Below are 21,704 nucleotides of genomic sequence, written 5' to 3' on the forward strand. Positions count from 1 at the left end.
TTTTCTTTTTCTTTTTCTTTTTTTGCATTTATAGGATAAAAACAAAATCTTCCAGATTTGATCGTGGTTGTCCTCAAAGCGTCTCTCGGTGACACGACTGTGTGTTGTTTACAGACGGAGAACATCCCTGTTGTCAGACGACCTGATCGAAAGGGATTGCTGTCATACCTCAATGGCGAGAGTTGTAAGTAGTACCTGTCATTGCTCATTCTGTGTGGGATGGGTTGTAGTTATCATATTGAAGCTAGAGATATTTACACAATTGACCGTTTTTTAAAAAGTTTTGACCTGCTGTGATATTGCATATGGCTTTAGCCTACCCCAGCTGTTGGATAGAGCCTGGGAAGCTGTGATAGGCTTCAGTCTACCCGGGCTTCAGTTGGATGTTGACAGTGTTGCAGCTTCAAGTGTGCTCGCGGCACCCTTGCGTTTTTTTTTTCATTTGTCTACTATAAACTGTTTTGCAGCTACATCGACGAGCATCGACAGAAGCGCGCCCATAGAAATAGGTCTTCAAAGGCCAACACAAGGTAAGTTCACGCACTCATAGATATATTCCATGATGTGGAACTTACAGTTTTGTTTAATTTTTCAAAAATGCGTTGCTTATTCCATACTACGACTACAGTTAAATGTCTGTTTTTCATTTGTCGGGACCAGGGCTGGACTTAGGGGTTTTTTGATGAGGGAATAATTGGCCTCAGTTTAGTGAGTTCTGCTTGTCAGTTTGCTTCTTTGATCGCTCACCTTATAGATTCACGCTGAAGGAGCGTGTTTTTGTCTTTTTTTTTTTAACCCGTAAACCGAAGGGCTTTGTTCAATTGTAGAGTTAGTCTTCTGTGTTTTCTTTTTAAATTTTTTTTTTTTTTTTTTTTTGCTTACGTGCACAATTGAGTTCCCTAAATTTTGTGAGGCTGAAATTGCAGAACACTCTCTTTACCCTAACTGTAGCAGTGCTGGTAAAAAAAAAAAAAGCATTCTGACTGCTCAAAAAGCAAAAGGGTTGGCATCCCCTGAGTTTGTTTTTTATATTTCCTGACAATGAACTGAACTGAATTTATTTATTCAAACCCAATGCTTCGGAGTTTCCATTTTAACACGACAAACCATCAATTCAATTTCTAGAGCACCAAATCACGACAACGTCATCTCCAGGCACTTCAGAAATACGGTCCAATTTATTGTAATCATAATCCAATCAAATCCAATTAATTAAATTCCAAATTAGTCCAATTCATACGTACAGAGCCAATTGCATAAAGAATGTCCTAGCTTTGGATCGAAGTTTCAGTCCAATCTCCCGCCCTGAGCCCTGAGGCGACTGTGGAGAGGAACGGCTTCTTTTTAACAGGAAGAAACCTCTGGCAGAACCAGACTCAGGAAGGGTGGCCATCCGCCTCCACCAGCTGGGGTTTGAGAAGACAGAAAAGAGAGGACAACAAACACCATAACACCAGGCCAGAGACCTGCTGAGAAAGAGAAACACAAGTTAATGATAACAATAATGTCATATGTACATAGAGGAAAAAGAGAACGGAATTAGGAGAGGTGCATCATGGGAGGTCCTACAACAATCTAGGCCTTTGGCAGCATAACTATGAGATGTTTTAGGATCACCTGAGACATCCCTAACTATAAGCTTTGTCAAAAAGGAAAGTTTTAAACTTAGTCTTAAAGTTAAAGAGGGTGTCTCCTTCCCGCACATTTACTGGCAGCTTATTCCACAAGAGAGGGGCATGATAACTGAAGGCTCTGCCTCCCATTCTGCTTTTAGAAACTCTGGGAACCTCAAGTAAACCTGCAGTCTGAGAGTGAAGTGCTCTGTTTGGAAAATATTGCACTATGAGATCTTTAAGATATGATGTAGCTCGGTCATTAAGATCATCAGAACTCTGGCTGCAGCATTTTAGATCAGCTGGAGGTCTTTTTTTTTTTTTTTTTTTTTAACAGTAGTCCAAACTTGAAGTAACAAATGCATGGAGCAGTTCTTCTGCATCACTCAGGATATTCCTAACTTTGGCAATAATACGAAGACAGTCCTAGAAACCTGTTTTATATGTGCGTCAAAGGATAGATTCTGGTCAAAAATAACTCCAAGGTTTCTCACTGTTGTGATGCGGAGATTTTGGAAATTTAAGGTAAAAATTGGCCATTCTAGGGGTACCCAAAGGGAGAAATTGTACTTTAAAAACAATAAAGTCTTAATGGGAGATGTTCCCATCTTTGCTTTTGGCAGTGTGTTACCTTCATAACGGACCTTGTCAGAAGACATTAAAACTTAGACATAACCAGGAATAGAGATTTAAAAAAAAATGTTTATTAAAGTTGCACACTTTTCAGTTATCCTGATGACAGACAAACAAACAGACAGACAGACAAACCAACGCAACCAAAAACACAATAGGCTACAGCTATTCTAACATGATTTCTGCCGAATCCCCTTACGTGTGCGCTTCTGCGTGTGTGAGTAACCATGGCTACAGACTACTCTTACCAGAGATTCTAGGAGCCGCGGACGCCGAGTGCTTCTGCCTAGAGCAACAGTTTCGTCTGCAGTTGTACTGACAGGCAGCGCAACCTTTCTTGGCTGCCATCGCGAAAAATGTGTCAAGTTTGTCAGAAAGGTGAAAATGGCATTGATCTGGCGTTATTGTACAAATAAATACAGACAAAATGCCGTTACGCTGTATTGAAAATAAGCGTAGCGGTCCAAAATTATAGCATAGCGGGCCGTGACGCAAGTTTGCGCTAGCTAGAACACTGAAATACCATCAGAGTAACTAGACAATTTCTCCCTGAAGCGCTCGGGTCCAAATAGAACAACTTCAGTTTTGTCCATCTGTCAAAATGTGTCAGCCCACTGGGAACATGCACTTTATGCCAGATTACCAATCCAGCCCTGGTGGGGACCATTACTTATCAATCACTTGTTTAAATGTATGCAGTTTTGTTAATGGAAGCTGGTAGAAAAGCAAACGTAGAACCCATCCATGTTTTTGTTTTTAGTTAAAAGAGCAGCTGATGAAGTATCTTCTGAAGCCAAAAAACCAAGGATTGAGGTAAGTTGACGTGGATATTATAACATAAAACACAGCTGACTTTAAATTACATCCAAATCCACTCTGGTCAGTGTAGTTTAACCTGTTCTTTGACCAACTTAGTTTGACTTTCTAATCTGAAGAAGTAGTGACTTGAGTGCAGAATAACTGCTTATGATGTGAACCGTGAAAAATAAAAATGAAAGTCTTTAGAACTAAGGGAAAACCTTTTTAAAGAGTTTAAAATAAGGCACTATTGGCATTGACAAGTGACCATGTGTCTTGGTCTGGTGTATTTTTTTTAGCTTTAAACAAAGCTATTTACAAAAGTGTCTGCAAACAATCATTTAATTTTATATTCGGGATCGTTTTATGTATTGCATTGATGATTATGTTTTGTGTGTTTTAAAGATATTCTGTTGTTGTTTGTTTGGTTTGGTTTTCATAGAAATATGTGTCTATTCATACACCCCATAAGAAGGTACATTATAGTCCCAAAAGTATTCACCCATCCAAATAATTAAATTCAGGTGTTCCAATCACTTTCATGGCCACAGGCGTATAAATTTAAGCACCTCGGCATGCAGACTGCTTCTACAAACATTTGGGAAAGAGTGGGTCGCTCTCAGGAGCTCAGTGAATTCCAGCGTGGTACCGTGACAGGATGCCACCTGTGCAACAAATGCAGTCGTGAAATTTCCTCGCTACTAAGTATTCCACAGTCACCTGGTATTATAACAAAGTGGAAGCGATTGGGAACGACAGCAACTAAGCCACGTAAAATGACAGAGCGGGGTCAGAGGATGCTGTGGCGCATAGTGCGCAGAGGACGCAACTTTCAGCAGAGTCAGTCGCTACAGACCTCCAAACTTCATGTGGCCTTCAGATTATCTCAAGAACAGTGCGTAGAGAGCTTCATGGAATGGGTTTCCATGGCGAGCAGCTGCATCCAAGCCATACATCACCAAGTGCAATGCAAAGCGTCGGATGCAGTGGTGTAAAGCACACTGCTACTGGACTCCAGAGCAGAGAGACACGTTCTCTGGAGTGACGAATCACGCTTCTCCATCTGGCAATCTGATGGACGGGTCTGGGTTTGCCGGTTGCCAGGGGAACGGTTCTTTGTCTGACTGCATTGTGCCAAGTGTAAAGTTTGGTGGAGGGGGGATAATGGTGTGGGGTTGTTTTTCAGGAGCTGGGCTTGGCCCGTTAGTTCCAGTGAAAGGAACTTTGTGGAAACAGTTTGGGGATGGCCCCTTCCTGTTCCAACATGACTGAGCAGCAGTGCATAAAAAAAGGTCCATAAAGACATGGATGAGCCAGTTTGGTGTGGAAGAACTTGACTGGCCTCCACAGAGTCCTGACCTCAACCCAATAGAACACCTTTGGGATGAATTAGAGCAGAGACTGCGAGCCAGGCCTTCTCGTCCAACATTAGTGTCTGACCTCACAAATGTGCTTCTGGAAGAATGGTCAAAAAGTCCCATAAACACTCCTAAAACTTGTGGAAAGCTTGCCCAGAAGAGTTGAAGCTGTTATAGCTGCAAAGGGTGGGCTGACGTCATATTAAACCCGGTGGATTAAGAATGGGATGTTACTTAAGTTCATATGCATGTAAAGGCAGATGAGCGAATACTTTTGGCAATATAGTGTAGGCAGGTATAGGACCAGCATGCGCCTGGGTGGGTGTTTTTGTTGGTTTGTTTTTATTTAATTTTTTTACCAGAGCAACAGAAGCAGTGGGAAAAAGTTTGGACAAAGTTAGCTTGCGATGGATAAATAAACCACCGAAACACATTGTTTTGACTTCTTTTACCTGCGTACAGACTGTCTGTCGCTGCTCTTTTGGATTAGGTCGAATCTCTTTGGGATCTTAAAGGTGGGGTATGAGATGTTTTCTGGAGCATTTTTTATCATATTGTCTGAAAACCTCCTCACGACCCCATTGCACCCACTAAAATAGAATGTTTGGGGGGAAAAAATAATATTTTAGTCCATTGTAGAGGGTGTAGCAAGAGGAAATGTCTGACCAATAGAAGTAATGATGATTGGATTCTGACATGCCAATCAACCGTCAGCCCCCCTCACCCCTCCCCCCTGCGCGTTCACAGACTCGTGACTCGTTCATGTGTTTTGAAGGCGTGGTTTCGAGGGGTGGGCTGAAGGGAGAGGCAAGGTTGTGTATTTTCAAAAATATAGCTTGCAGGAACCGTTTTTCCAAGATCTGACCCCACCTTTAAGAATTGCCACAACGATTTGTGCATTACCATTTTTTCAAATCACATGTTTGAAACTGTTTTCTAATGAGTGATTTATTTATTTTTCTTGAATAAAAAGCTGAACTCTAGTGTGCATGTCATGAAGAATGATGCCGTGTTTAAGATTTCTCCTTTTTAACATGCAAGGTAATAAAGCAGTGATTGAAAAGTTAAGCAAGAAGGGCTGTAACATAGTGGAAATTCATATTTTCTCCAAAACATTAAGTGCAACCTGAAATAGAAATTGACAGCTACAAAATAAAAAGTAATCGGAGTACTCTAAAGCGTTACTTTGTATCACATCACACCCAACACTGATCGTCAGCAGATGTAGTACGGAACGGACTCGGTTAGTTAAATTCAGTTTTATTCTGTTATAAATCAAACATGGTTGACTTTGCTTTCACCTTAAGGATGAGGAGCGAGTGCGTCTGGACAAGGAGCGCCTGGCTGCCCGTCTGGAGGGCCACAAAGAGGGCATCGTGCAGACTGATCAGATCAGGTATTGAAGATTGGAACCTATTATTTCAAGTCATGTCAATTTTTAACTCGCAGAGATCATTTGGCATTTGTGTCTATCATTCCAGTGTTACACATTGTGATTGCTCCGAATGTCACTTTCTGTTAAGTATTGAAAGCAGTGAGCCGTTCAGAGGATCCAAACTTTCCCCCCACTTTTTTCAGATCCCTGTCCGAGGCCATGTCGGTGGAGAAAATCGCTGCCATCAAAGCCAAGATCATGGCGAAAAAACGTTCGACCATTAAAACGGATCTGGATGACGACATAACCCTGAAGCAGAGGAGCTTTGTGGACGCAGAGGTGGATGTCACAAGGGATATTGTCAGCCGTGAAAGGGTGTGGAGGACCAGGACGACCATTCTCCAGAGCACCGGGAAGGTCAGAGTCCAGTTAAAGCCGATCCCATTGAGGCACCCGGTCCGTCTTTTAGATACACGTGTGAGATTAGCATGACAGTTCAGTCCTGGATCTTGATTCATGGACAATTGTAAAGATTCATAATCGAACCGTATGCAAAGAAAAGATGCATAGCTTTATTCAGACTATACCATTTACAGTGTAAAATCCCAAATACTTCTAAAGGCCTCTTTCTCAGATTATTTGGTGTGTGGATTTTCTGGGGCGGAGAACCCATATTCAAAGTTTCCCCAAAGTTCAAACAGATTTTTGAACTTTGAAGAAAAAGCGACTGCCCCGCACCGCAATGATCTCCTCAAGTAGCCAGTTGCCTCCTGAGCCTCGTTCAGACACAGGATCTATAATGTTTAAGTGTTATTTTGATTGGTCTTAATTGGGGTTGTGTGAGCTGTGTGTGAGCAGTAAGATTTTCAGCAGACAGCATAGTGCTCTCAGTTTGGAGCCAAGCTAACTGCTACTTAGATTTGGGCATCAGAAAAGTTAATTTTCACCATCTAAAGCATTTGCAGCTTTTTATTCTGCTTCACCTTTGCATCAGACGGTGGTTTACTTACACAAGCTTTCGAATGTCCTCAAACCCCATGGTCCAACATTGAGATGTGACAAGGGAAATTTTTAACCACTAGATGGAGCCAAAAGAGTTTCAAAGGGTAACTGATGCTCTCACGCGTTGGTGTTTTATCACACATGATAAAGATCCACATATTCGCCAACACATCCCGGACTACTCGTTTCTTCCTTTGACGGCATGGTTTGCACCTAGTTTTCATGTTGCCATAAGTTCATGCCTCAGCCCTAAACAATGCCACATTGTTTTCATTCAAATAAGAATTTGTCATTACTTCCCTTTTCAAAATGGCTTGTAATTGAAAACAAAGTGAAGTGGACAAAATACTCGATTTATTTGTACGCGTACAGCTATCTGAGAATACAAGTCCTTTAATTTACTGTGGTTACATTAAATCTTTGTGCACGGAGTTCAACTTGTTGTGTGTTTGTGTTGCTTTTATGCAGAATTTCTCAAAGAACATCTTTGCCATCCTTCAGTCAGTGAAAGCCAGAGAGGAAGGGCGTGCACCAGAGCAGAGACCAGCACAGAACACCACCCAAGTGGTAAAGATGAAACTGTATTTGTTTTACAGCCCACAGTTAATTGTATCAAATGCTTTGTTAGGTTTTTAGATACTTATCATGTACCTAAATGGTCTATAAGGTTTACGCTTAACTGTGCATTGACAAGTGTGTGTATTGGGATGAAGTGTTCATGGCTTCATGTTGTTCCAGGACCCGTCCCTAAGGAACAAACAGCCAGTGCCAGCTGCCTATAACAGATACGATCAGGAGCGATTTAAAGGAAAAGAAGGTGGGTTTTTATGTTTCTATGATTTATGTTGGTGTACTGTTCATTCATGGTAGCATGAAGGTATTCATTCATTGAGCTCACCCCACGTAGTGGAGGGTTTGGGGTATTAAGCCAGTGCAGATGGGCTCATGTGCAGTCGTCTAAAAGCCTGAAGCTTAGCCCTCGGAGACGATTCCACGCAGATATATATTGACTGGTTTGAAATTAGCTTTAACTGCAACACATTATTTATTTTTTTGTTTGTTTGCTGACGCAGAGCGAGTGTGCCACCATGAATCGACTGTATGTGTCCCGGTTGAGTGAGACACAAGTTTCCTGTTAGTTGAGTTATATTTATTATAACTAAATGTCTATCATCAAAAAGAAAACAAAGTCATTTACTGTCGTGTGATTCAGATTGCCTCTATAAGGGACACGTTTGAGTTGATGCAACTTCAGATGGAAGCGTACCATCAGAGATAGAGGGATTCTGTTTGGTCGTTTCATGTAAAAGCAGCAGTTTTTGTTGCATGCAGCTTTGAGTCATCTCCGTCCGGGGTGTCTTAAATAACTCCACACTGACACTTTTATAGACCCAGTGATGAGATTAGAAAAAGAACAACATTGAATTCAAAACGGTACTCATTTTAATACAGCGTCAGTCCCAGAACAGCGTGTGAGGAAAAAGATGTTTGCTCGTGTAGGTGGTTCGTCGTGTCACTCTGCGTGTAAATTACGTGTTTAACTGTTATTTTAAGCTTCAACAGTCTGTTGACTGTTTACACCATATGCATTTCAAATATGCATTCATACACATACAGTAAAAGCACTGAGAGTCCTTAAAAAGCAAAACATTTTGTACTGAAAAGAAATGAAAGATAGAAACATGTATTTGGGCCTGTATTTATTAGTGTCGTACTGAGAACAAGCCGTTTGTTTCGTCATATCCTGCAACTCATTGTTGTTCTTTTGTTTGTTTTTTGTCCCTCCCTTTAGAAACGGAGGGCTTCAAAATTGATACCATGGGCACCTACCACGGCATGACGCTGAAGTCGGTGACGGTGAGAATAAAGCTCGTGGTCAGCTGGTGGTGTTTGAAAGACCACAGAGTTGCTTCTACACTAAACCACACTGTCACACGTTTACAGAGAAGTTCTGCTTTTGTCATGGGCTTAATTCCAAGGACTAAAAAAGCTGAAAAACAGGCTAACTTTTTCAGCTTGTAGCACCTAATTGAAAGTATTATTAGAGTTATTATTGTTATAAGAAATCTATTACAGTTAAAGAAATCCATTAAAAAAAAAAAACATTGTGCAAACCATCACTGCACTGTGAAGTTGGATGTGCTTCAAAGATTTACAAATCGGATTCAAAATATGAATCCAACCCTTTTATGTGCACATGAATTCGCTCAAACTGTCATTTCTGTGAACAACCTGAAGAAAATGTGGCTCCGTGAGGGTGGAGGCCTCTGCAGAACCACCGGTGCATCACTTCTTTACCAACAGGTCAGGGCATTTGTCTCTGGGTAGTTTGTGTTGTGCTGCAGCTGACGGGGGACACGGTTCCAGAGTCGCACCGGAAATGTGGTCACACTCTGTCAGGAAATGTTAACATTCATGAGCCCTGCTGCTGGTCTTCGCTGCATTTAGAGCAGGATGTCTAGTTACTTAATTAGGAAAGAAACCTGTGCTTTTATCAAATAAAGTGCGACGATGTCATTCTGTTGCTGCCGCTCGCTGAGCTGAGCTTCCTTTTAAAACTTTTTTTTTTTTTTTGTCGTTTTCACTCATTGCGCAGATGTTTGTTTGCACTGTACCCTGTCCACTTCAGTTTATGAAACACTTGCAGAAGATCTGATATCGTACAGAAAATGTGCTTTTGCACTGCAGTGAATACATATTATTTTTTCATAAAATAGAATTGTGTACAGAAACTTCTCAGTTGATTCCCTCGAATAGAAACTGATTTGATCTTGTGTAGAAAATTTTGGCAATGGCAATATTTGTAAAGCATGTTTTTTTTTGTTTTTTTTTTGTTTCTTTTGTGTGTGTGTGTGCAAGTTGCCATATGAAAAAGTTGCCAGATGGTGACATCCGTTGATAAAGGAATGTGCTTAAGTAAATCATTCTTGCTTCACTTCAAGGCGATTTGGTGTTGTTCTCGATCAGTCGGCCGGTTTGTCCGTATTCACCGTGTTCACGCTGCCTGTTCCGGCTTGTTGATGCAGGCATTGCGTTTGTTGTTCTGAAGGTGATGCCAGTATTTCAATAGTTCATTTGGATGAAATCCGTGTGAAGTTATCAGGTGGCTGTACTTGCAGCTGGAATACGACACCCGCCAGTGGTTGAAAAGGAACCCGTTTGGTGGAGGTGTGGGCTCGATGTGGAGCTTCGCCAGGCATATTCCCACATACACGTCCTCCAGGTGCAGGTGGCGGATACTTAGAGAGGCTTGGTAGACTTTTGCAGCGATGTCGCCAGAAAAGACGTAACCAGTCCCAGAGCAGAAGGTGGGGTACTTCTCTCCTGGATACAGCTCCGGGGGCATGTGCCACTTGCTGTTTTTATTTCGGTTGGGTGCGAATCCTCTCATGTTATTGCCTGTGAAGTAGTTCTTCTTGGGCTTCAATTCAGGCCTGAGCAGCTTATAAATGAGGTACTCTGTGTTGACGAACATGTCGCTGTCAGTTTTCATTACGTAGCTTGCCTGCGGGCAGTACATGGCCACCCAGTTCATGCCCATCAACGTCTTTATCGTCAGGTTGTTGTAGGAATCCAGGAAGTCCTGCTGAATGATATCGTGGTGCCTCTGGCTCTCCGCTTGTAGCATCCTTTGCTGTAGAAGTCCCAACTCGCCATCTTTTTTTCCCAGCAGAAAGAGCCGGATGAATCCCAGAGCTGGGGCAACACTTTCGTTCCCCCAGGTCTGCCGTATTGCGTTCCTTGCCTCCACCTGACGAGCCTCAGTGACGATTAGCATCACCAGAAATGGTGCAGGTCGGCTCTCTGCGCATTTGTCTGGCTCATTGATGATATAAGAAAAAGGCCCTTGGGTTATCGTGCCATTAAGGTCTCCCTCCTCGCTTTGGCTGGTGTTTGCTACCACAGCGTTCTCAAAATGTGGGTCACCTCGAAGGGAAGAGGCGACCTGCTTCTCATGAGAGCTGATGTTGGCATCAGTCTTGAAACTTGGCTGAGGATCGATCACAAACCTCAACACGGAATTTTGGGCACTTAAGTTCCCTTTGGCCACGAGGGTCTGAAGTCCCCCACCTCCATTCACCACAGGGTTGCTTCTCCACCATGGCATACCGGTCAGCTTAGGTGGCCACACCTGGTGGGCCAAAAAGACCACTACACCCAACAGTGAGAGGAGATACAGAAGCTTAGCTATGTGTGCACAGCAGTGGCGTCGTCTCCACTGCATGTTTCTGATAATGATGGTCGTCAGCAATTTCTGACAGGATACAGATTCCTTAAGGGGAAGTGAAGAGCATGTGTTGGGTTGCTTAAGGACATTTCACACTGTTTTATTTCAAGCGTCTTTGCTGGGGCCCAGTGATTACCTAGAAGACACAACAGAGTAGACATCTCTTAATGAAATTGATAATCGTCATAAAAAGCTAGTAAAACTGCTGTAACAAGTGTTTGATATCGACAGTAGATGCAGTATCTGCTCACATGTTAAAGATGCTAGACACAGAGGATTAGAACTTTTGGGTGGAGCTCTCCCTGATAATCTCATGCAGATCTAGGTTTTTTACAGAACAATTCCATGCAGTCTGATGCAGTTCTGTTGTTTGTGTCAGCTGTGGTTTTATCTGGGAAATCACAGCAATCGCCTGGTTGAACCGGACCTGCTGACAACTTTGTTCAGTGTTTCACTTGGCATCCGTTAACCGCTATACCCTAGTTATAACCCCACCCAACAGAAATATTTCATAAACTTTCAACTTCCTTCTCAGTGCTCTGTTTAGCCAGCAGACAAAGTTTGTGACTGTTGGACATGTTTTTCTTTTGATTTGTAGGGTGCATCAAATGTCTAAAAAATGTTTCCCCAATGGGTGATAACAGTTTGAATAGAGAGATGTTGCAGGTAGCCAAAGGGCAGTTGTATATTTATCTTGGGGTTATTAGAATTTATCAGTCAGTAAAACTCCTAAAAGTTGGTGTCTTACTGAAACTTCTCTCAACTTGAGATTGTTTTGCTGTTTAACTGGATGCAGTAGAATGGCCTCCGTTTGTGCACCAGCCTGAAGTGGAGTGGGCCCTCATTCGTTGTGGTGCCCCCCCCCACCACCAACTTAATTACACAGTATCTTTGTTAAAGGGACCTGACAAGACAAAGCGTGGTTTGTGAGAGCTGAAAAGACTCTGCTCTCTTACATGTTTCAACTGAAATTCAGTCAAGCATTTGCTTGAAAAAGGCTCGACACCCCTCATACAGGAGCGTCCGTGAAAAACGGAGGATTTTTTTCCATTTTAAATCATTTTCTTGGTGTAACGGTCCCTTTCATATGCATCTCTATTTTCGGTGTTCGTATTTGTCAACTCACCCATTTTGACATAAGCGCTCGTCTCTCTTTGGTATCCATCATTCATACGTGTGATGATTTACAGTCTGCACACACTAATCAAGCTGAACGTTATGGCTCACATCCCCTTTCATTTCCTCTGCCGAGTGTTATAATTCAGCCTCTTCTCTGGCTGTTGCTCTGACGGACTGAGGGAAATGTAGTTTTCCTGTTCGTTCTTCTTGGATGAGCAAGACTGAACATGGGTCAGGAGCTCCACTGTTGCAGTTTGCCGTTTTGACGCATTGTCCCAAGAGGCTTGAATCTAATAGTGCTGTGTGGCTACTTCTTATCACCAAATTGAGAAAGGGGGGTCTGTAGCTGACAGTTAGCTGCAGCCCCGGGTCATTCCACTGTCCTCGTTGTCATGTGGTGTAAATCAAAGCAGCGTTGGCTAGAAGGGCTTGATTTCTGGATGTTGTGTAAGCCTTGCATCTCTCCTTTAAGCTTTTTTCCGTCCCATTTCATGCTACGGCTTGTTCCCTTCTCGTCGATTCACGCACTCCATGCATCAGTGTCACAGTGTTTTCTCCAGTGTGCCTCCATCCTCTTTGTTTTCAGTTTCCTGTCCTCCTCATTCAGCAGCTTCTCACGCTCTGCTCGACCGTTGCTCTGTCTGTGAGAGGGGTGCAAACAGCGGGGGAGGAGGAAGAGGAACAGGAGGTAGCACCCTTAGTTGTGTGTTCGTTCCGAAAGGCAGCTCCAGGCTCGGTGGCATGACGCCCTCAACCACGTCACGCCGTCTCTGCTGCTGTTGCTGCCTGCGCTGTTACAGGAGAGAGGGGGGTTGGGCTACTGACCTATTTGTATTCACACCCACTCTCCAGAAAAGCAAGTGAAGTATCATAGAGATTTTGGGATGCTGTGAGGGGAGGGGAGGGGAGAAGGGAGAGAATTCTTTGTGTCGGCACTTCCTTGCATCTGATTTCCTAATCTCTCTGAAGGGAACATCTGGTTGCGTGCTCTTATCTGAGCTATGATGGACACTGCAACTCAAATCTCCCATGAAGTCTCATGCTAGCAGTTTGTGTTGGATGCTGATTCTAACACAGATTACTAAAACAACGTTTCCATTGTGTGCCTTCAGTCGTGTTCGGCTGCAGTAACTGGATGTCTTTTTTAATTCTAACATAATAACTGGTAGGCCCAAAGTAACTGTTTCTTGGTAGGTTGGAGAAAGAGGATTTATTTTTTATTTAAAAAAAAAAAAAAAAACCTTGATGCAAAGTTTATTTCACACAAAGTTATTATGGTCACACAACATGCATACGCGCTGCGCTTGGAACTAGCTTTCTTTGATGGCGCGACGAAGGGAATCATGTCAGCATTTTAATGTAAATCAGTTTCTCAGCTGAGAAGGACGCTAGTAGAGAACAGATGGAAGCTGAGGCTTGGCGGTGTGGCCACCTAATCATTTTCATATCGATATCGACTCTCATAAAAAAAAAAATTAAAAATATCGTGATTCGACTTTTTCCCCATATCACCCGGCCCTACTTGAACCATATTATGGAATCTGATAAACTGTCAATTTGGCAGATTTTCAGCTTTACGAGGACTCTCCTCACAGACTGCATAGAAAATTTTCACACGACCTGAGTTTTACTAAAATTCTATTCTAAGAATTTTTCTTATTTATTTTTTTATTTTTATATATATATGTAAATGGAGCTCTTCCATGGTAGGTTAAGCTCTGAAACCCCCGCCCCTTTGTGGTGATTTTGTGTTCTGTTCAATCAAATAGAAGAACTCATATTTGGGAAAGATGAGATTCTCGCTGAACTTTTCGGCTGTGCATCCCATTCTCATGAATGTGGTGATGTCACAAATGTGTACTCTGTCCAAAGGATGAACTCATTAGACTTTGCTTGTTACATGTCACCATTTAATCCGCAGACCATGTCAGTATTTATAAGCTAAACAAGACGTAAGTTCCAAAAGATGTCTGACGCAATAGAATTATGCAACAAAGACATTTTATTCCCAAAATGTCAAATGTTTTCTCTGACATCATGTTGTTATGCAACGACTCCTTCCTGGTTATTATTCAGCACCGTTGCTCAGGAACAGAAGGGGAGACGGTGACCTTATTGGCATTTCTTACACTTCTTGTCAGGTCTGGGAATTGGGGGCAATGTTTGATGCTCACCTTGAACTGTGATGATTGTACGGCTCATCTGTGCTGCCGGGTTAAAGATGTGTCTGTAAGGCCTGCTTTCGTCATGCCACACCTTTGTGTTCTCTTTGTTTATTGGATTTAATGGCTAAACGTGAGTTGAAAAGCCTTCACTACTTTCTGTATATTAATGGTGTGGACAGCTTCATGGGTATAAATTGAAAATGGGTCTTAATTTTTTATTTATTTTTTCCTGTAGCAGGGCAGATTTTGTCTTCTTAACGCCAGATTTAGATCAAAGCTCAGTCTGAACTAGTGATGGGATACTCGATTCCTTTTACTGACTCGAGTTTGTATTTTGAGTCGCTCACTAAAGTGAATCGGTTTTTGAGTCACTTGAATCAATCACTCAGAGTGTGCGCCACGGAATGTACAAACAAGTTCCAAACCACGTCCCAATCATTGTGGAAAAAGGCTAAAAATCAAGAAGTCTCCTAGGCGAAAAATGTATTTTTCTTTCTTTCTCTCTAAATAAATTAACCCAATAAAATAACCCAAATAGCCAATAATGTGCAAAAATAATAACATTCTAACATTCAACACTGCACTATTAGAATAAAATAATTATGTACAGAATAAATTAACTCCCGCTTCCTTCAAAATAAAGCCGGGAGGCAGCGAGTGAGCTGCCTGTGAACTGTGAGTCAGGTATGAATCATGAGACCTGAATCGTACGGAGCAGCGAGTTTCTACGAGGTGGGAGGGAGAGCGAGTGAGCTGTGAATCGTGAGTCCTGAACTGTGCGGCGCAGAGAGCTGGCGAGTTTCTCGGGTATGGGAGGGGCTCTACGAGCTGTGAGCTGTATTAGCTCCGCTTCAGCCACGGAGCTAACACAGCAATTAGCTTTATACGTTTACGCAATTGCAGTTAGAATAACAGTTGTGCAGCATGTCTCCTTTGCAGTTAGCTGGCAGTAGCAGCGGTGAGTCAGTGAACGAGTTAATGGAGACAATGACTCATAACTCCCGAGTCAGTAAAAAGAATCTCGAGTTTTGAACGATTGACTCACGTATCGCACATCACTAGTCTGAACACTCATCTGATCCTATTAAATATTCACGTACACTTAATTATTTTTACCAATGGAACAATACTTGATTAATAATTGATTCCAAGGAGCCTCTTGAGCACAATATCTCTGCGTAAAGGTGTCTGACATGTGCAACAGTCTGAAACAGCTTTGTAGGTTTCTGTGTCGGCATCATAAAAGCTTTGCAGATGTTTGTAAAATATATCTAGTAGGGTTGTGCCGATGGACAATATCATCGTCCATTGTCATTTACGACCCACCATCACGATGGATGGTAACCATCGTGATGCCACACCCACTTCTTTTTTTTTTTTTTTTTTTTTTTAGGAATATATATATATATATATAACTAATATGAATTAATCAGGCATGAAAATTAAAATAGCCTATGCTACAAATATGCCTAAGTGGCTTATTATTATTATTATTATTATTATTATTATTATTATTAGGGTATTATGTCTAGGTTACAGCTTGTCTTCGTTTTTCCCACGTCAAACATTTCATGTTATTCACGCTAACTGCTCGTAGTGCGTCTGGAAACTTGCTCATTGTCAACAGAAAAGGTGGTATGACGTTCAACTTCAGCTTAAGCTTTAACTTTGCAGTGCAAAGGCTACAAAATAAAATAGACACAAAGGTGTTGATTCAATTCATTTTTATTTATATAGCGCCAAATACAACAAATGTCATCTCAAGGCACTTAGATAGTAAGTCCAATTCAAGCCAATTGGAATTCAATTAATTAATAATAATCATAATTCATAAAATAATCCAATTCGTTCATATAGAGCCAATTCAAAAACAATTTCCTAGCTAAGAAAACCAACAGATTGCACTGAAAACTTTTTGTTTTTCGGTCCAATCTCCCGGCCTGAGCGTGCCTGAGGCGACTGTGGAGAGGAACGACTCCCTTTTAACAGGAAGAAACCTCTGGCAGAACCAGAACCAGGAAGGGTGGCCATCCGCCTCGACCAGCTGGGGTTTGAGAAGACAGAAAGGGGGGGGGCACTGTAACACCATTCAAAGGATATCTGTTGGAACAGGGAAACACGAGTTAATGACCACAATAATATCACATATACATAAAGAGAGTAAAGTGAGGAAAGGTGTGACAGATGAGGCCCCCCAGCAGTCTAGGCCTATAGCAGCTTAACTATGGGATGTTTCAGGACCACCTGAGCCATCCCTAACTATAAGCTTTATCAAAAAGGAAAGTTTTAAGCCTGGTCTTAAAAGTGGAAAGGGTGTCTGCTTCCCGGACATTTACTGGCAGCTTATTCCACAATAGAGGGGCCTGATAACTGAAGGCTCTGCCTCCCAATCTACTTTTAGAAACTCTGGGAACCTCAAGTAAACCTGCAGTTTGGGAACGAAGTGCTCTGTTAGGAAAATATCTTACAATGAGATCTTTAAGATATGATGGAGCTCGGTCATTAAGAGCTATATATGTAAGGAGAAGAATCTTAAATTCTATTCTGAATTTAACAGGGAGCCATTGAAGAGAAGCTAAAACTGGAGAAATATGATCTCTCCTGTTAGTTCTCGCCAAAACTCTGGCTGCAGCATTTTGGATCAACTGAAGGCTTTTCAGAGAATATGTGGGACAGCCCAGTAATAAAGAATTACAGTAGTCCAATCTTGAAGTAACAAATGCATGAATTAGTTTTTCTGCATCACTCTGAGACAAGATGTTCCTGATTTTAACAATATTACGAAGGTGAAAGAAGGCAGTCCTAGAAACCTGTTTTATATGCGAGTCAAATGATAAGTTCTGGTCAAAAATAACTCCAAGGTTCCTCACTGTAGAACTAGAAGCCAAGGAAATACCATCTAGAGTAACTATATAGCTAGACAATTTCTCCCTGAAACGCTCAGGTCCAAAGGCAATGACTTCAGTTTTGTCTGAATTTAGCAGCAGACAGTTCTGAGTCATCCAGGTCTTTATGTCTTTAAGACATGCTTGTAGTCTGACCAACCTATTGGGTTCATCTGGTTTTATAGATAAGTACAGCTGAGTATCATCAGCATAGCAATGGAAATTTATGCCATGCTGCCTAATAATGTTACCTAATGGAAGCATGTATAAAGTAAAAAGAATCGGTCCAAGCACAGAACCCTGGGGAACTCCATGACTTACTCTGGTGTGTGAGGAAGATTCTTCATTTACAAGAACAAACTGAAATCTATCAGATAAATATGATTTAAACCAGCCTAATGCAGTTCCTTTAATCCCAATAACATGTTCAAGTCTGTGTAATAAGATACTGTGATCGACCGTATCAAATGCAGCACTGAGATCCAACAGGACAAGCACAGACACAAGTCCGCTATCAGAGGCTAAGAGGAGATCATTGGTAACTTTCAGCAGTGCAGTTTCTGTGCTATGATGCACTCTGAATCCTGACTGAAACTCTTCAAACAGATTATTTCTGTGTAAATGATCACAAAGCTGAGCTGCAACTATTTTTTCAAGAACTTTAGACATAAAAGGGAGATTGGATATAGGTCTATAATGAGCCAACACTTCTGAATCAAGAGTAGGTTTTTTAAGTAAAGGTTTAATTACAGCAACCTTAAAAGTCTGAGGTACATATCCTGTCAACAAAGACAGATTGATCAAATCCAATATGGAAGTGTCAATTAATGGGAAAACCTCCTTGAACAGTCTGGTTGGGATTGGGTCTAAAACACAAGTTGATGGTTTAGAAGAGACTATTGCTGTTGTTAGATCAGAGAGATCAACTGGACAGAAGCCGTCTAAATACAAATCAGGTTCTAAAGATACTTCTAAAGCTGCTGTACTTGATGATACATCACTGATAATAGTGGGAAGGACTCCATCAATCAGTTGATATAAACACGTTTATTAAAAGTTGAACAACAAACCAAAACACAATGGCATTTACTTTTTTTTTTTTTACTGCAAAAGCATTAAAATAATTCGTCATGCACTTCATTATAGGCCTATGATATCACAGCAGAACACCAAAAGGAAAGAATAATAAAAATATAAGCGCAAGTAAAATAATAAAACAAACAAACATAAAGCATGACCTACCTGTACCGAAACGCGCTAAACTGTAATATCTTAAAAGGTAAAGAGGGCCGACACGGGTGCAGCCTATTCCAACATATTTACATGTCAATGTTTCTGGCCAAAAAAACCAACATATTGACCTTGTCTGGCTTTAATAAGCTGCGGACTGGGGTGACCACACTGCCCGCGGTGCTGAAAACTATTTCTGAAGGCGTGCTGGTAGCGCATATGCAGAGATACTTTCTAGCGATTTTTGCCATCAAAGGAAACCTGCTCTGGTTACTTTCTCTGGTTACTTCCCATAGTTTGGGAAAGTTTCCAAATGCCTAAATGCACTGAGTTGCGGCCATGCGATCAGCTGTTTGTGTTAAAGAGCAACTGAACAGCCGGATAGTGACATTCTGGCACGGGCCATTCAAATGCAATGGAAGGATGTTTTTTTTCCCCCTTACAGCTAAAGCCTGGGAAGTCTGTGTAGAATCATCACCATGTAGCTTATATACTACTGTTTTATTATTATTATTTGATCATAATTTTATTATTATTATTAGATCATGAGTCGTAGCCACCCAACCCCCGCCCCGCCGACTACGATATCATCGTCCATCACGATGTTTCACTGTAAACATCGTATTCTGCCAATTAAGAAGACATCGCCCAACCCTAAAATCTAGTTAGGTGGGGGGAAAAGAAATAAATGAATGATGCACATATATTGACATCAGCTAAATCCTGTGAAACAAGTGAGATATCGATGCATATCCCAGAGTTGAGTTTGCAGTTCAGCATCAGTAATGAAGAATCGGCTTCCTCCACAGCTCAGATCAGAATAAATAAATCGTACATCAGTGGAACGTGTAGGTTTAATTTGAGGCTCAAGAATGTCCAAAGTGGATTGTTTGCTCTGGCAACAAAGACGTCAGAAGGGTTGGAACTGCGTTTAAATTTTTTTTTGTCAGAACTACACGCGTAATCCTTACCGAGTCATTTTTGTGATGTTTGCTGTGTGTCGTACACAAAGTTGGACCTCTGTCCTTCTCTGTCAGTGTTTGCGTTTGTTTTTCCCCTGGATGTTCTTTATGAGATTAGGCTCTTTGTCACGATATTTTTTCCCTCTTGAACTGTTTTTCACCTGTTACAAACCATTATGTTGAGTACCAAAGACGCACTATCAAATGCTTGTGTAGCGTTACCGGGTATTTATATACCTATTAAATATAAGGATTTATGAGATGTTCTTACAGTCTCAAATAAACCTTACCTCGAATTCAGGGCACCACCTACCTAGGTTTTTAACTTAATTTAAGTCACAGTCAGGTAGGAAAACTGTTTGAAATCTTACGATCCTGGTGTTAAATTAATTAATAATCAATTAATATTCAATTAATATTCAGTCTCATATCTCGCTACTTTCGTGAAGTTCTCGTTTGGTTGGACAGACATTACGTAAAGAAAGCATACGACACAATCTGTGATTATAACATATATATAGATATATGAGCTGTTTATTACAATGATATGATCTTAGACATGAACCTTTAAACAAACAGGAGATGCATTGAATATGGGTGATTATATAAAAACACTTAGTGAATATAAAATAAAATATGGGGAATGGAGAGATACTGGATTTATTCAAATAGTTTGGGTTGGCTGACTATTTGAATCTAAATACTGACATTTCGGATTAATGTATCATTCTGTGAAAGCCTCGAGACATCCATCAAACCCACTTTAAGGTGAAAACGGGTCGGTCTTACTGTGCTGAAGTTCTATTCACGGTAGCGGCCACGCGGGTCCGAGGGGATTTCTCTTCCGCTCTCTGGGCCTTCCTGGCTGTGGTGGCTGACTTTAGCGGACTTCTCAGTTGTTTCTTTCACCGGGAAACCGAAACGATGGTGCCGAGGACTGGGGTTAGATGGTCGAATCTTCTTAGTGTCAGTGGGTCCGTTGCTTCTCTGATGAAGTGAACTTAAGTTTACAGAAGATTAAAAAAAGGTTGCTTGGAGTTGGCTTTCTTGGTAGGAAAAGGTGATGATGGCGTGAAACAGCGGAGGTTAGGACGTGCGACGTAGAAGGACGTGGATGGCGAGGGACGAACAAAAACACGTAAAACGTGCATCTTCAGAGTATTTCAATCTGTTTCTTTGTTCGGGTCTTTCTTTCTCGTCTCCGGGGTCTCACTGGGTTCTGGAGGGTCTCCTCCGGTCGTCCGCTGCATCGTTATCCTCACGTCCTTCCGCTCTCTCCTGAGATTATGGGAAAACTCCCAAACTCTGGTGAGCTCTTCTCTTCTGCTTAAACCATCTCTAAAAGTCTCTGAGCAGCTGTTCTCTGCTCAAATCTCCTTCTGAAACTCTGGGTTGGAACCCTTCTGGAACAAGAGGCAAGAAGCAAGAGAGCAGACGCCTCAAGCGAGCCAGCAAACGAGAGAACTAGAGAGAGACAGAGCACTAGAGAGAGTGTGTTTTCCGCGGGTTCCGGGTTTTGACTCTCGGAGGCGGGGCTTACACTACTTTTTCAGCCAATGACATGCTTGAACTGTGTGCATGTCTCTGTAAGGTGATCTGTGCTATAGGGGGATTTCTGGATGAGACAAAGAACTCTGTGTTTCTCCATTACTCCCATCTCATAGAACATTTGTCTCGTTGATTCTGAAAACACCACATCTTGTTAAGATATGCAGATTAAAGATATAACATAGACTTGTAATATAAAGACATCAAAATAACACACATGATAAAGACAATTATGACTTTCAAAATTCAGATGAATATCTATGAAATTGTGACATATGAATAGTGAGTCACACAATGCTAATTTCTGTGTTAACAATGGGGACACTAAACAAATACCAAATAGATACCGAAGGGACATCGTTAAAAGTTAAATTGTTGCATATACATTGTCCATTTTACTGAGTCCTCTGGGATTTAAATGTTCAACTAATCAACACTGCAGACCACTAGGGGGCAATGTGGTTCCATCAGGCAGATTGGGCATTTTCCACCAAAATCAGTTCTTTGTCAATATTTAAGCCAGAATCGTACAAATTGTCTCTATATGCGTCTTGTGATCAAGCTGGAAACCTGAAAGAAATTGTACACGGTTATCAAACACATTTAATATAGTTTTAAGATTCGACTAAAAGTGAGTCTTCTCAGTTCGTGTGTAGCCATCTGGTCGGTTTGCTGGTGAAAAGGGGTGTTAAAGTGTCAACTTTCGAGTTATGGTCTAGATAAGATAGTAAGTGTCCCACTTTTCCAAGAGTGAGTTCGACTCCCCAAAAGCTCTTAAGGGTGTTGTA

At 41.5% G+C, this 21,704-nt stretch overlaps 2 protein-coding genes across 2 annotated transcripts in view; one reads left to right on the forward strand and one right to left on the reverse strand.

The window, feature by feature from the left end:
- cdc73 (cell division cycle 73, Paf1/RNA polymerase II complex component, homolog (S. cerevisiae)) overlaps positions 1-21,704 on the forward strand; it is a 29,638-nt gene that overhangs the window by 894 nt on the left and 7,040 nt on the right. The window contains exons 3-10 of the mRNA XM_075483986.1: positions 115-184; positions 468-530; positions 3,007-3,059; positions 5,710-5,798; positions 5,981-6,194; positions 7,248-7,346; positions 7,518-7,596; positions 8,572-8,636. Of these exons, the coding sequence (XP_075340101.1) occupies positions 115-184; positions 468-530; positions 3,007-3,059; positions 5,710-5,798; positions 5,981-6,194; positions 7,248-7,346; positions 7,518-7,596; positions 8,572-8,636 (732 nt within the window). The remainder of the gene's footprint in view (positions 1-114; positions 185-467; positions 531-3,006; positions 3,060-5,709; positions 5,799-5,980; positions 6,195-7,247; positions 7,347-7,517; positions 7,597-8,571; positions 8,637-21,704) is intronic.
- Positions 8,465-12,892, reverse strand: LOC142399365 (beta-1,3-galactosyltransferase 2-like). The gene is made up of 2 exons (XM_075483987.1): positions 12,134-12,892; positions 8,465-11,143 (listed from the first exon to the last, which is right to left on the reverse strand). Exon 2 carries the CDS (start codon positions 11,002-11,004, stop codon positions 9,775-9,777), a length of 1,230 nt encoding a protein of 409 aa, XP_075340102.1. The 5' UTR covers positions 11,005-11,143; positions 12,134-12,892; the 3' UTR covers positions 8,465-9,774.

This window comes from Odontesthes bonariensis, chromosome 14 (genome assembly GCF_027942865.1).
Source record: "Odontesthes bonariensis isolate fOdoBon6 chromosome 14, fOdoBon6.hap1, whole genome shotgun sequence".
Lineage (NCBI taxonomy): Eukaryota > Metazoa > Chordata > Actinopteri > Atheriniformes > Atherinopsidae > Odontesthes > Odontesthes bonariensis.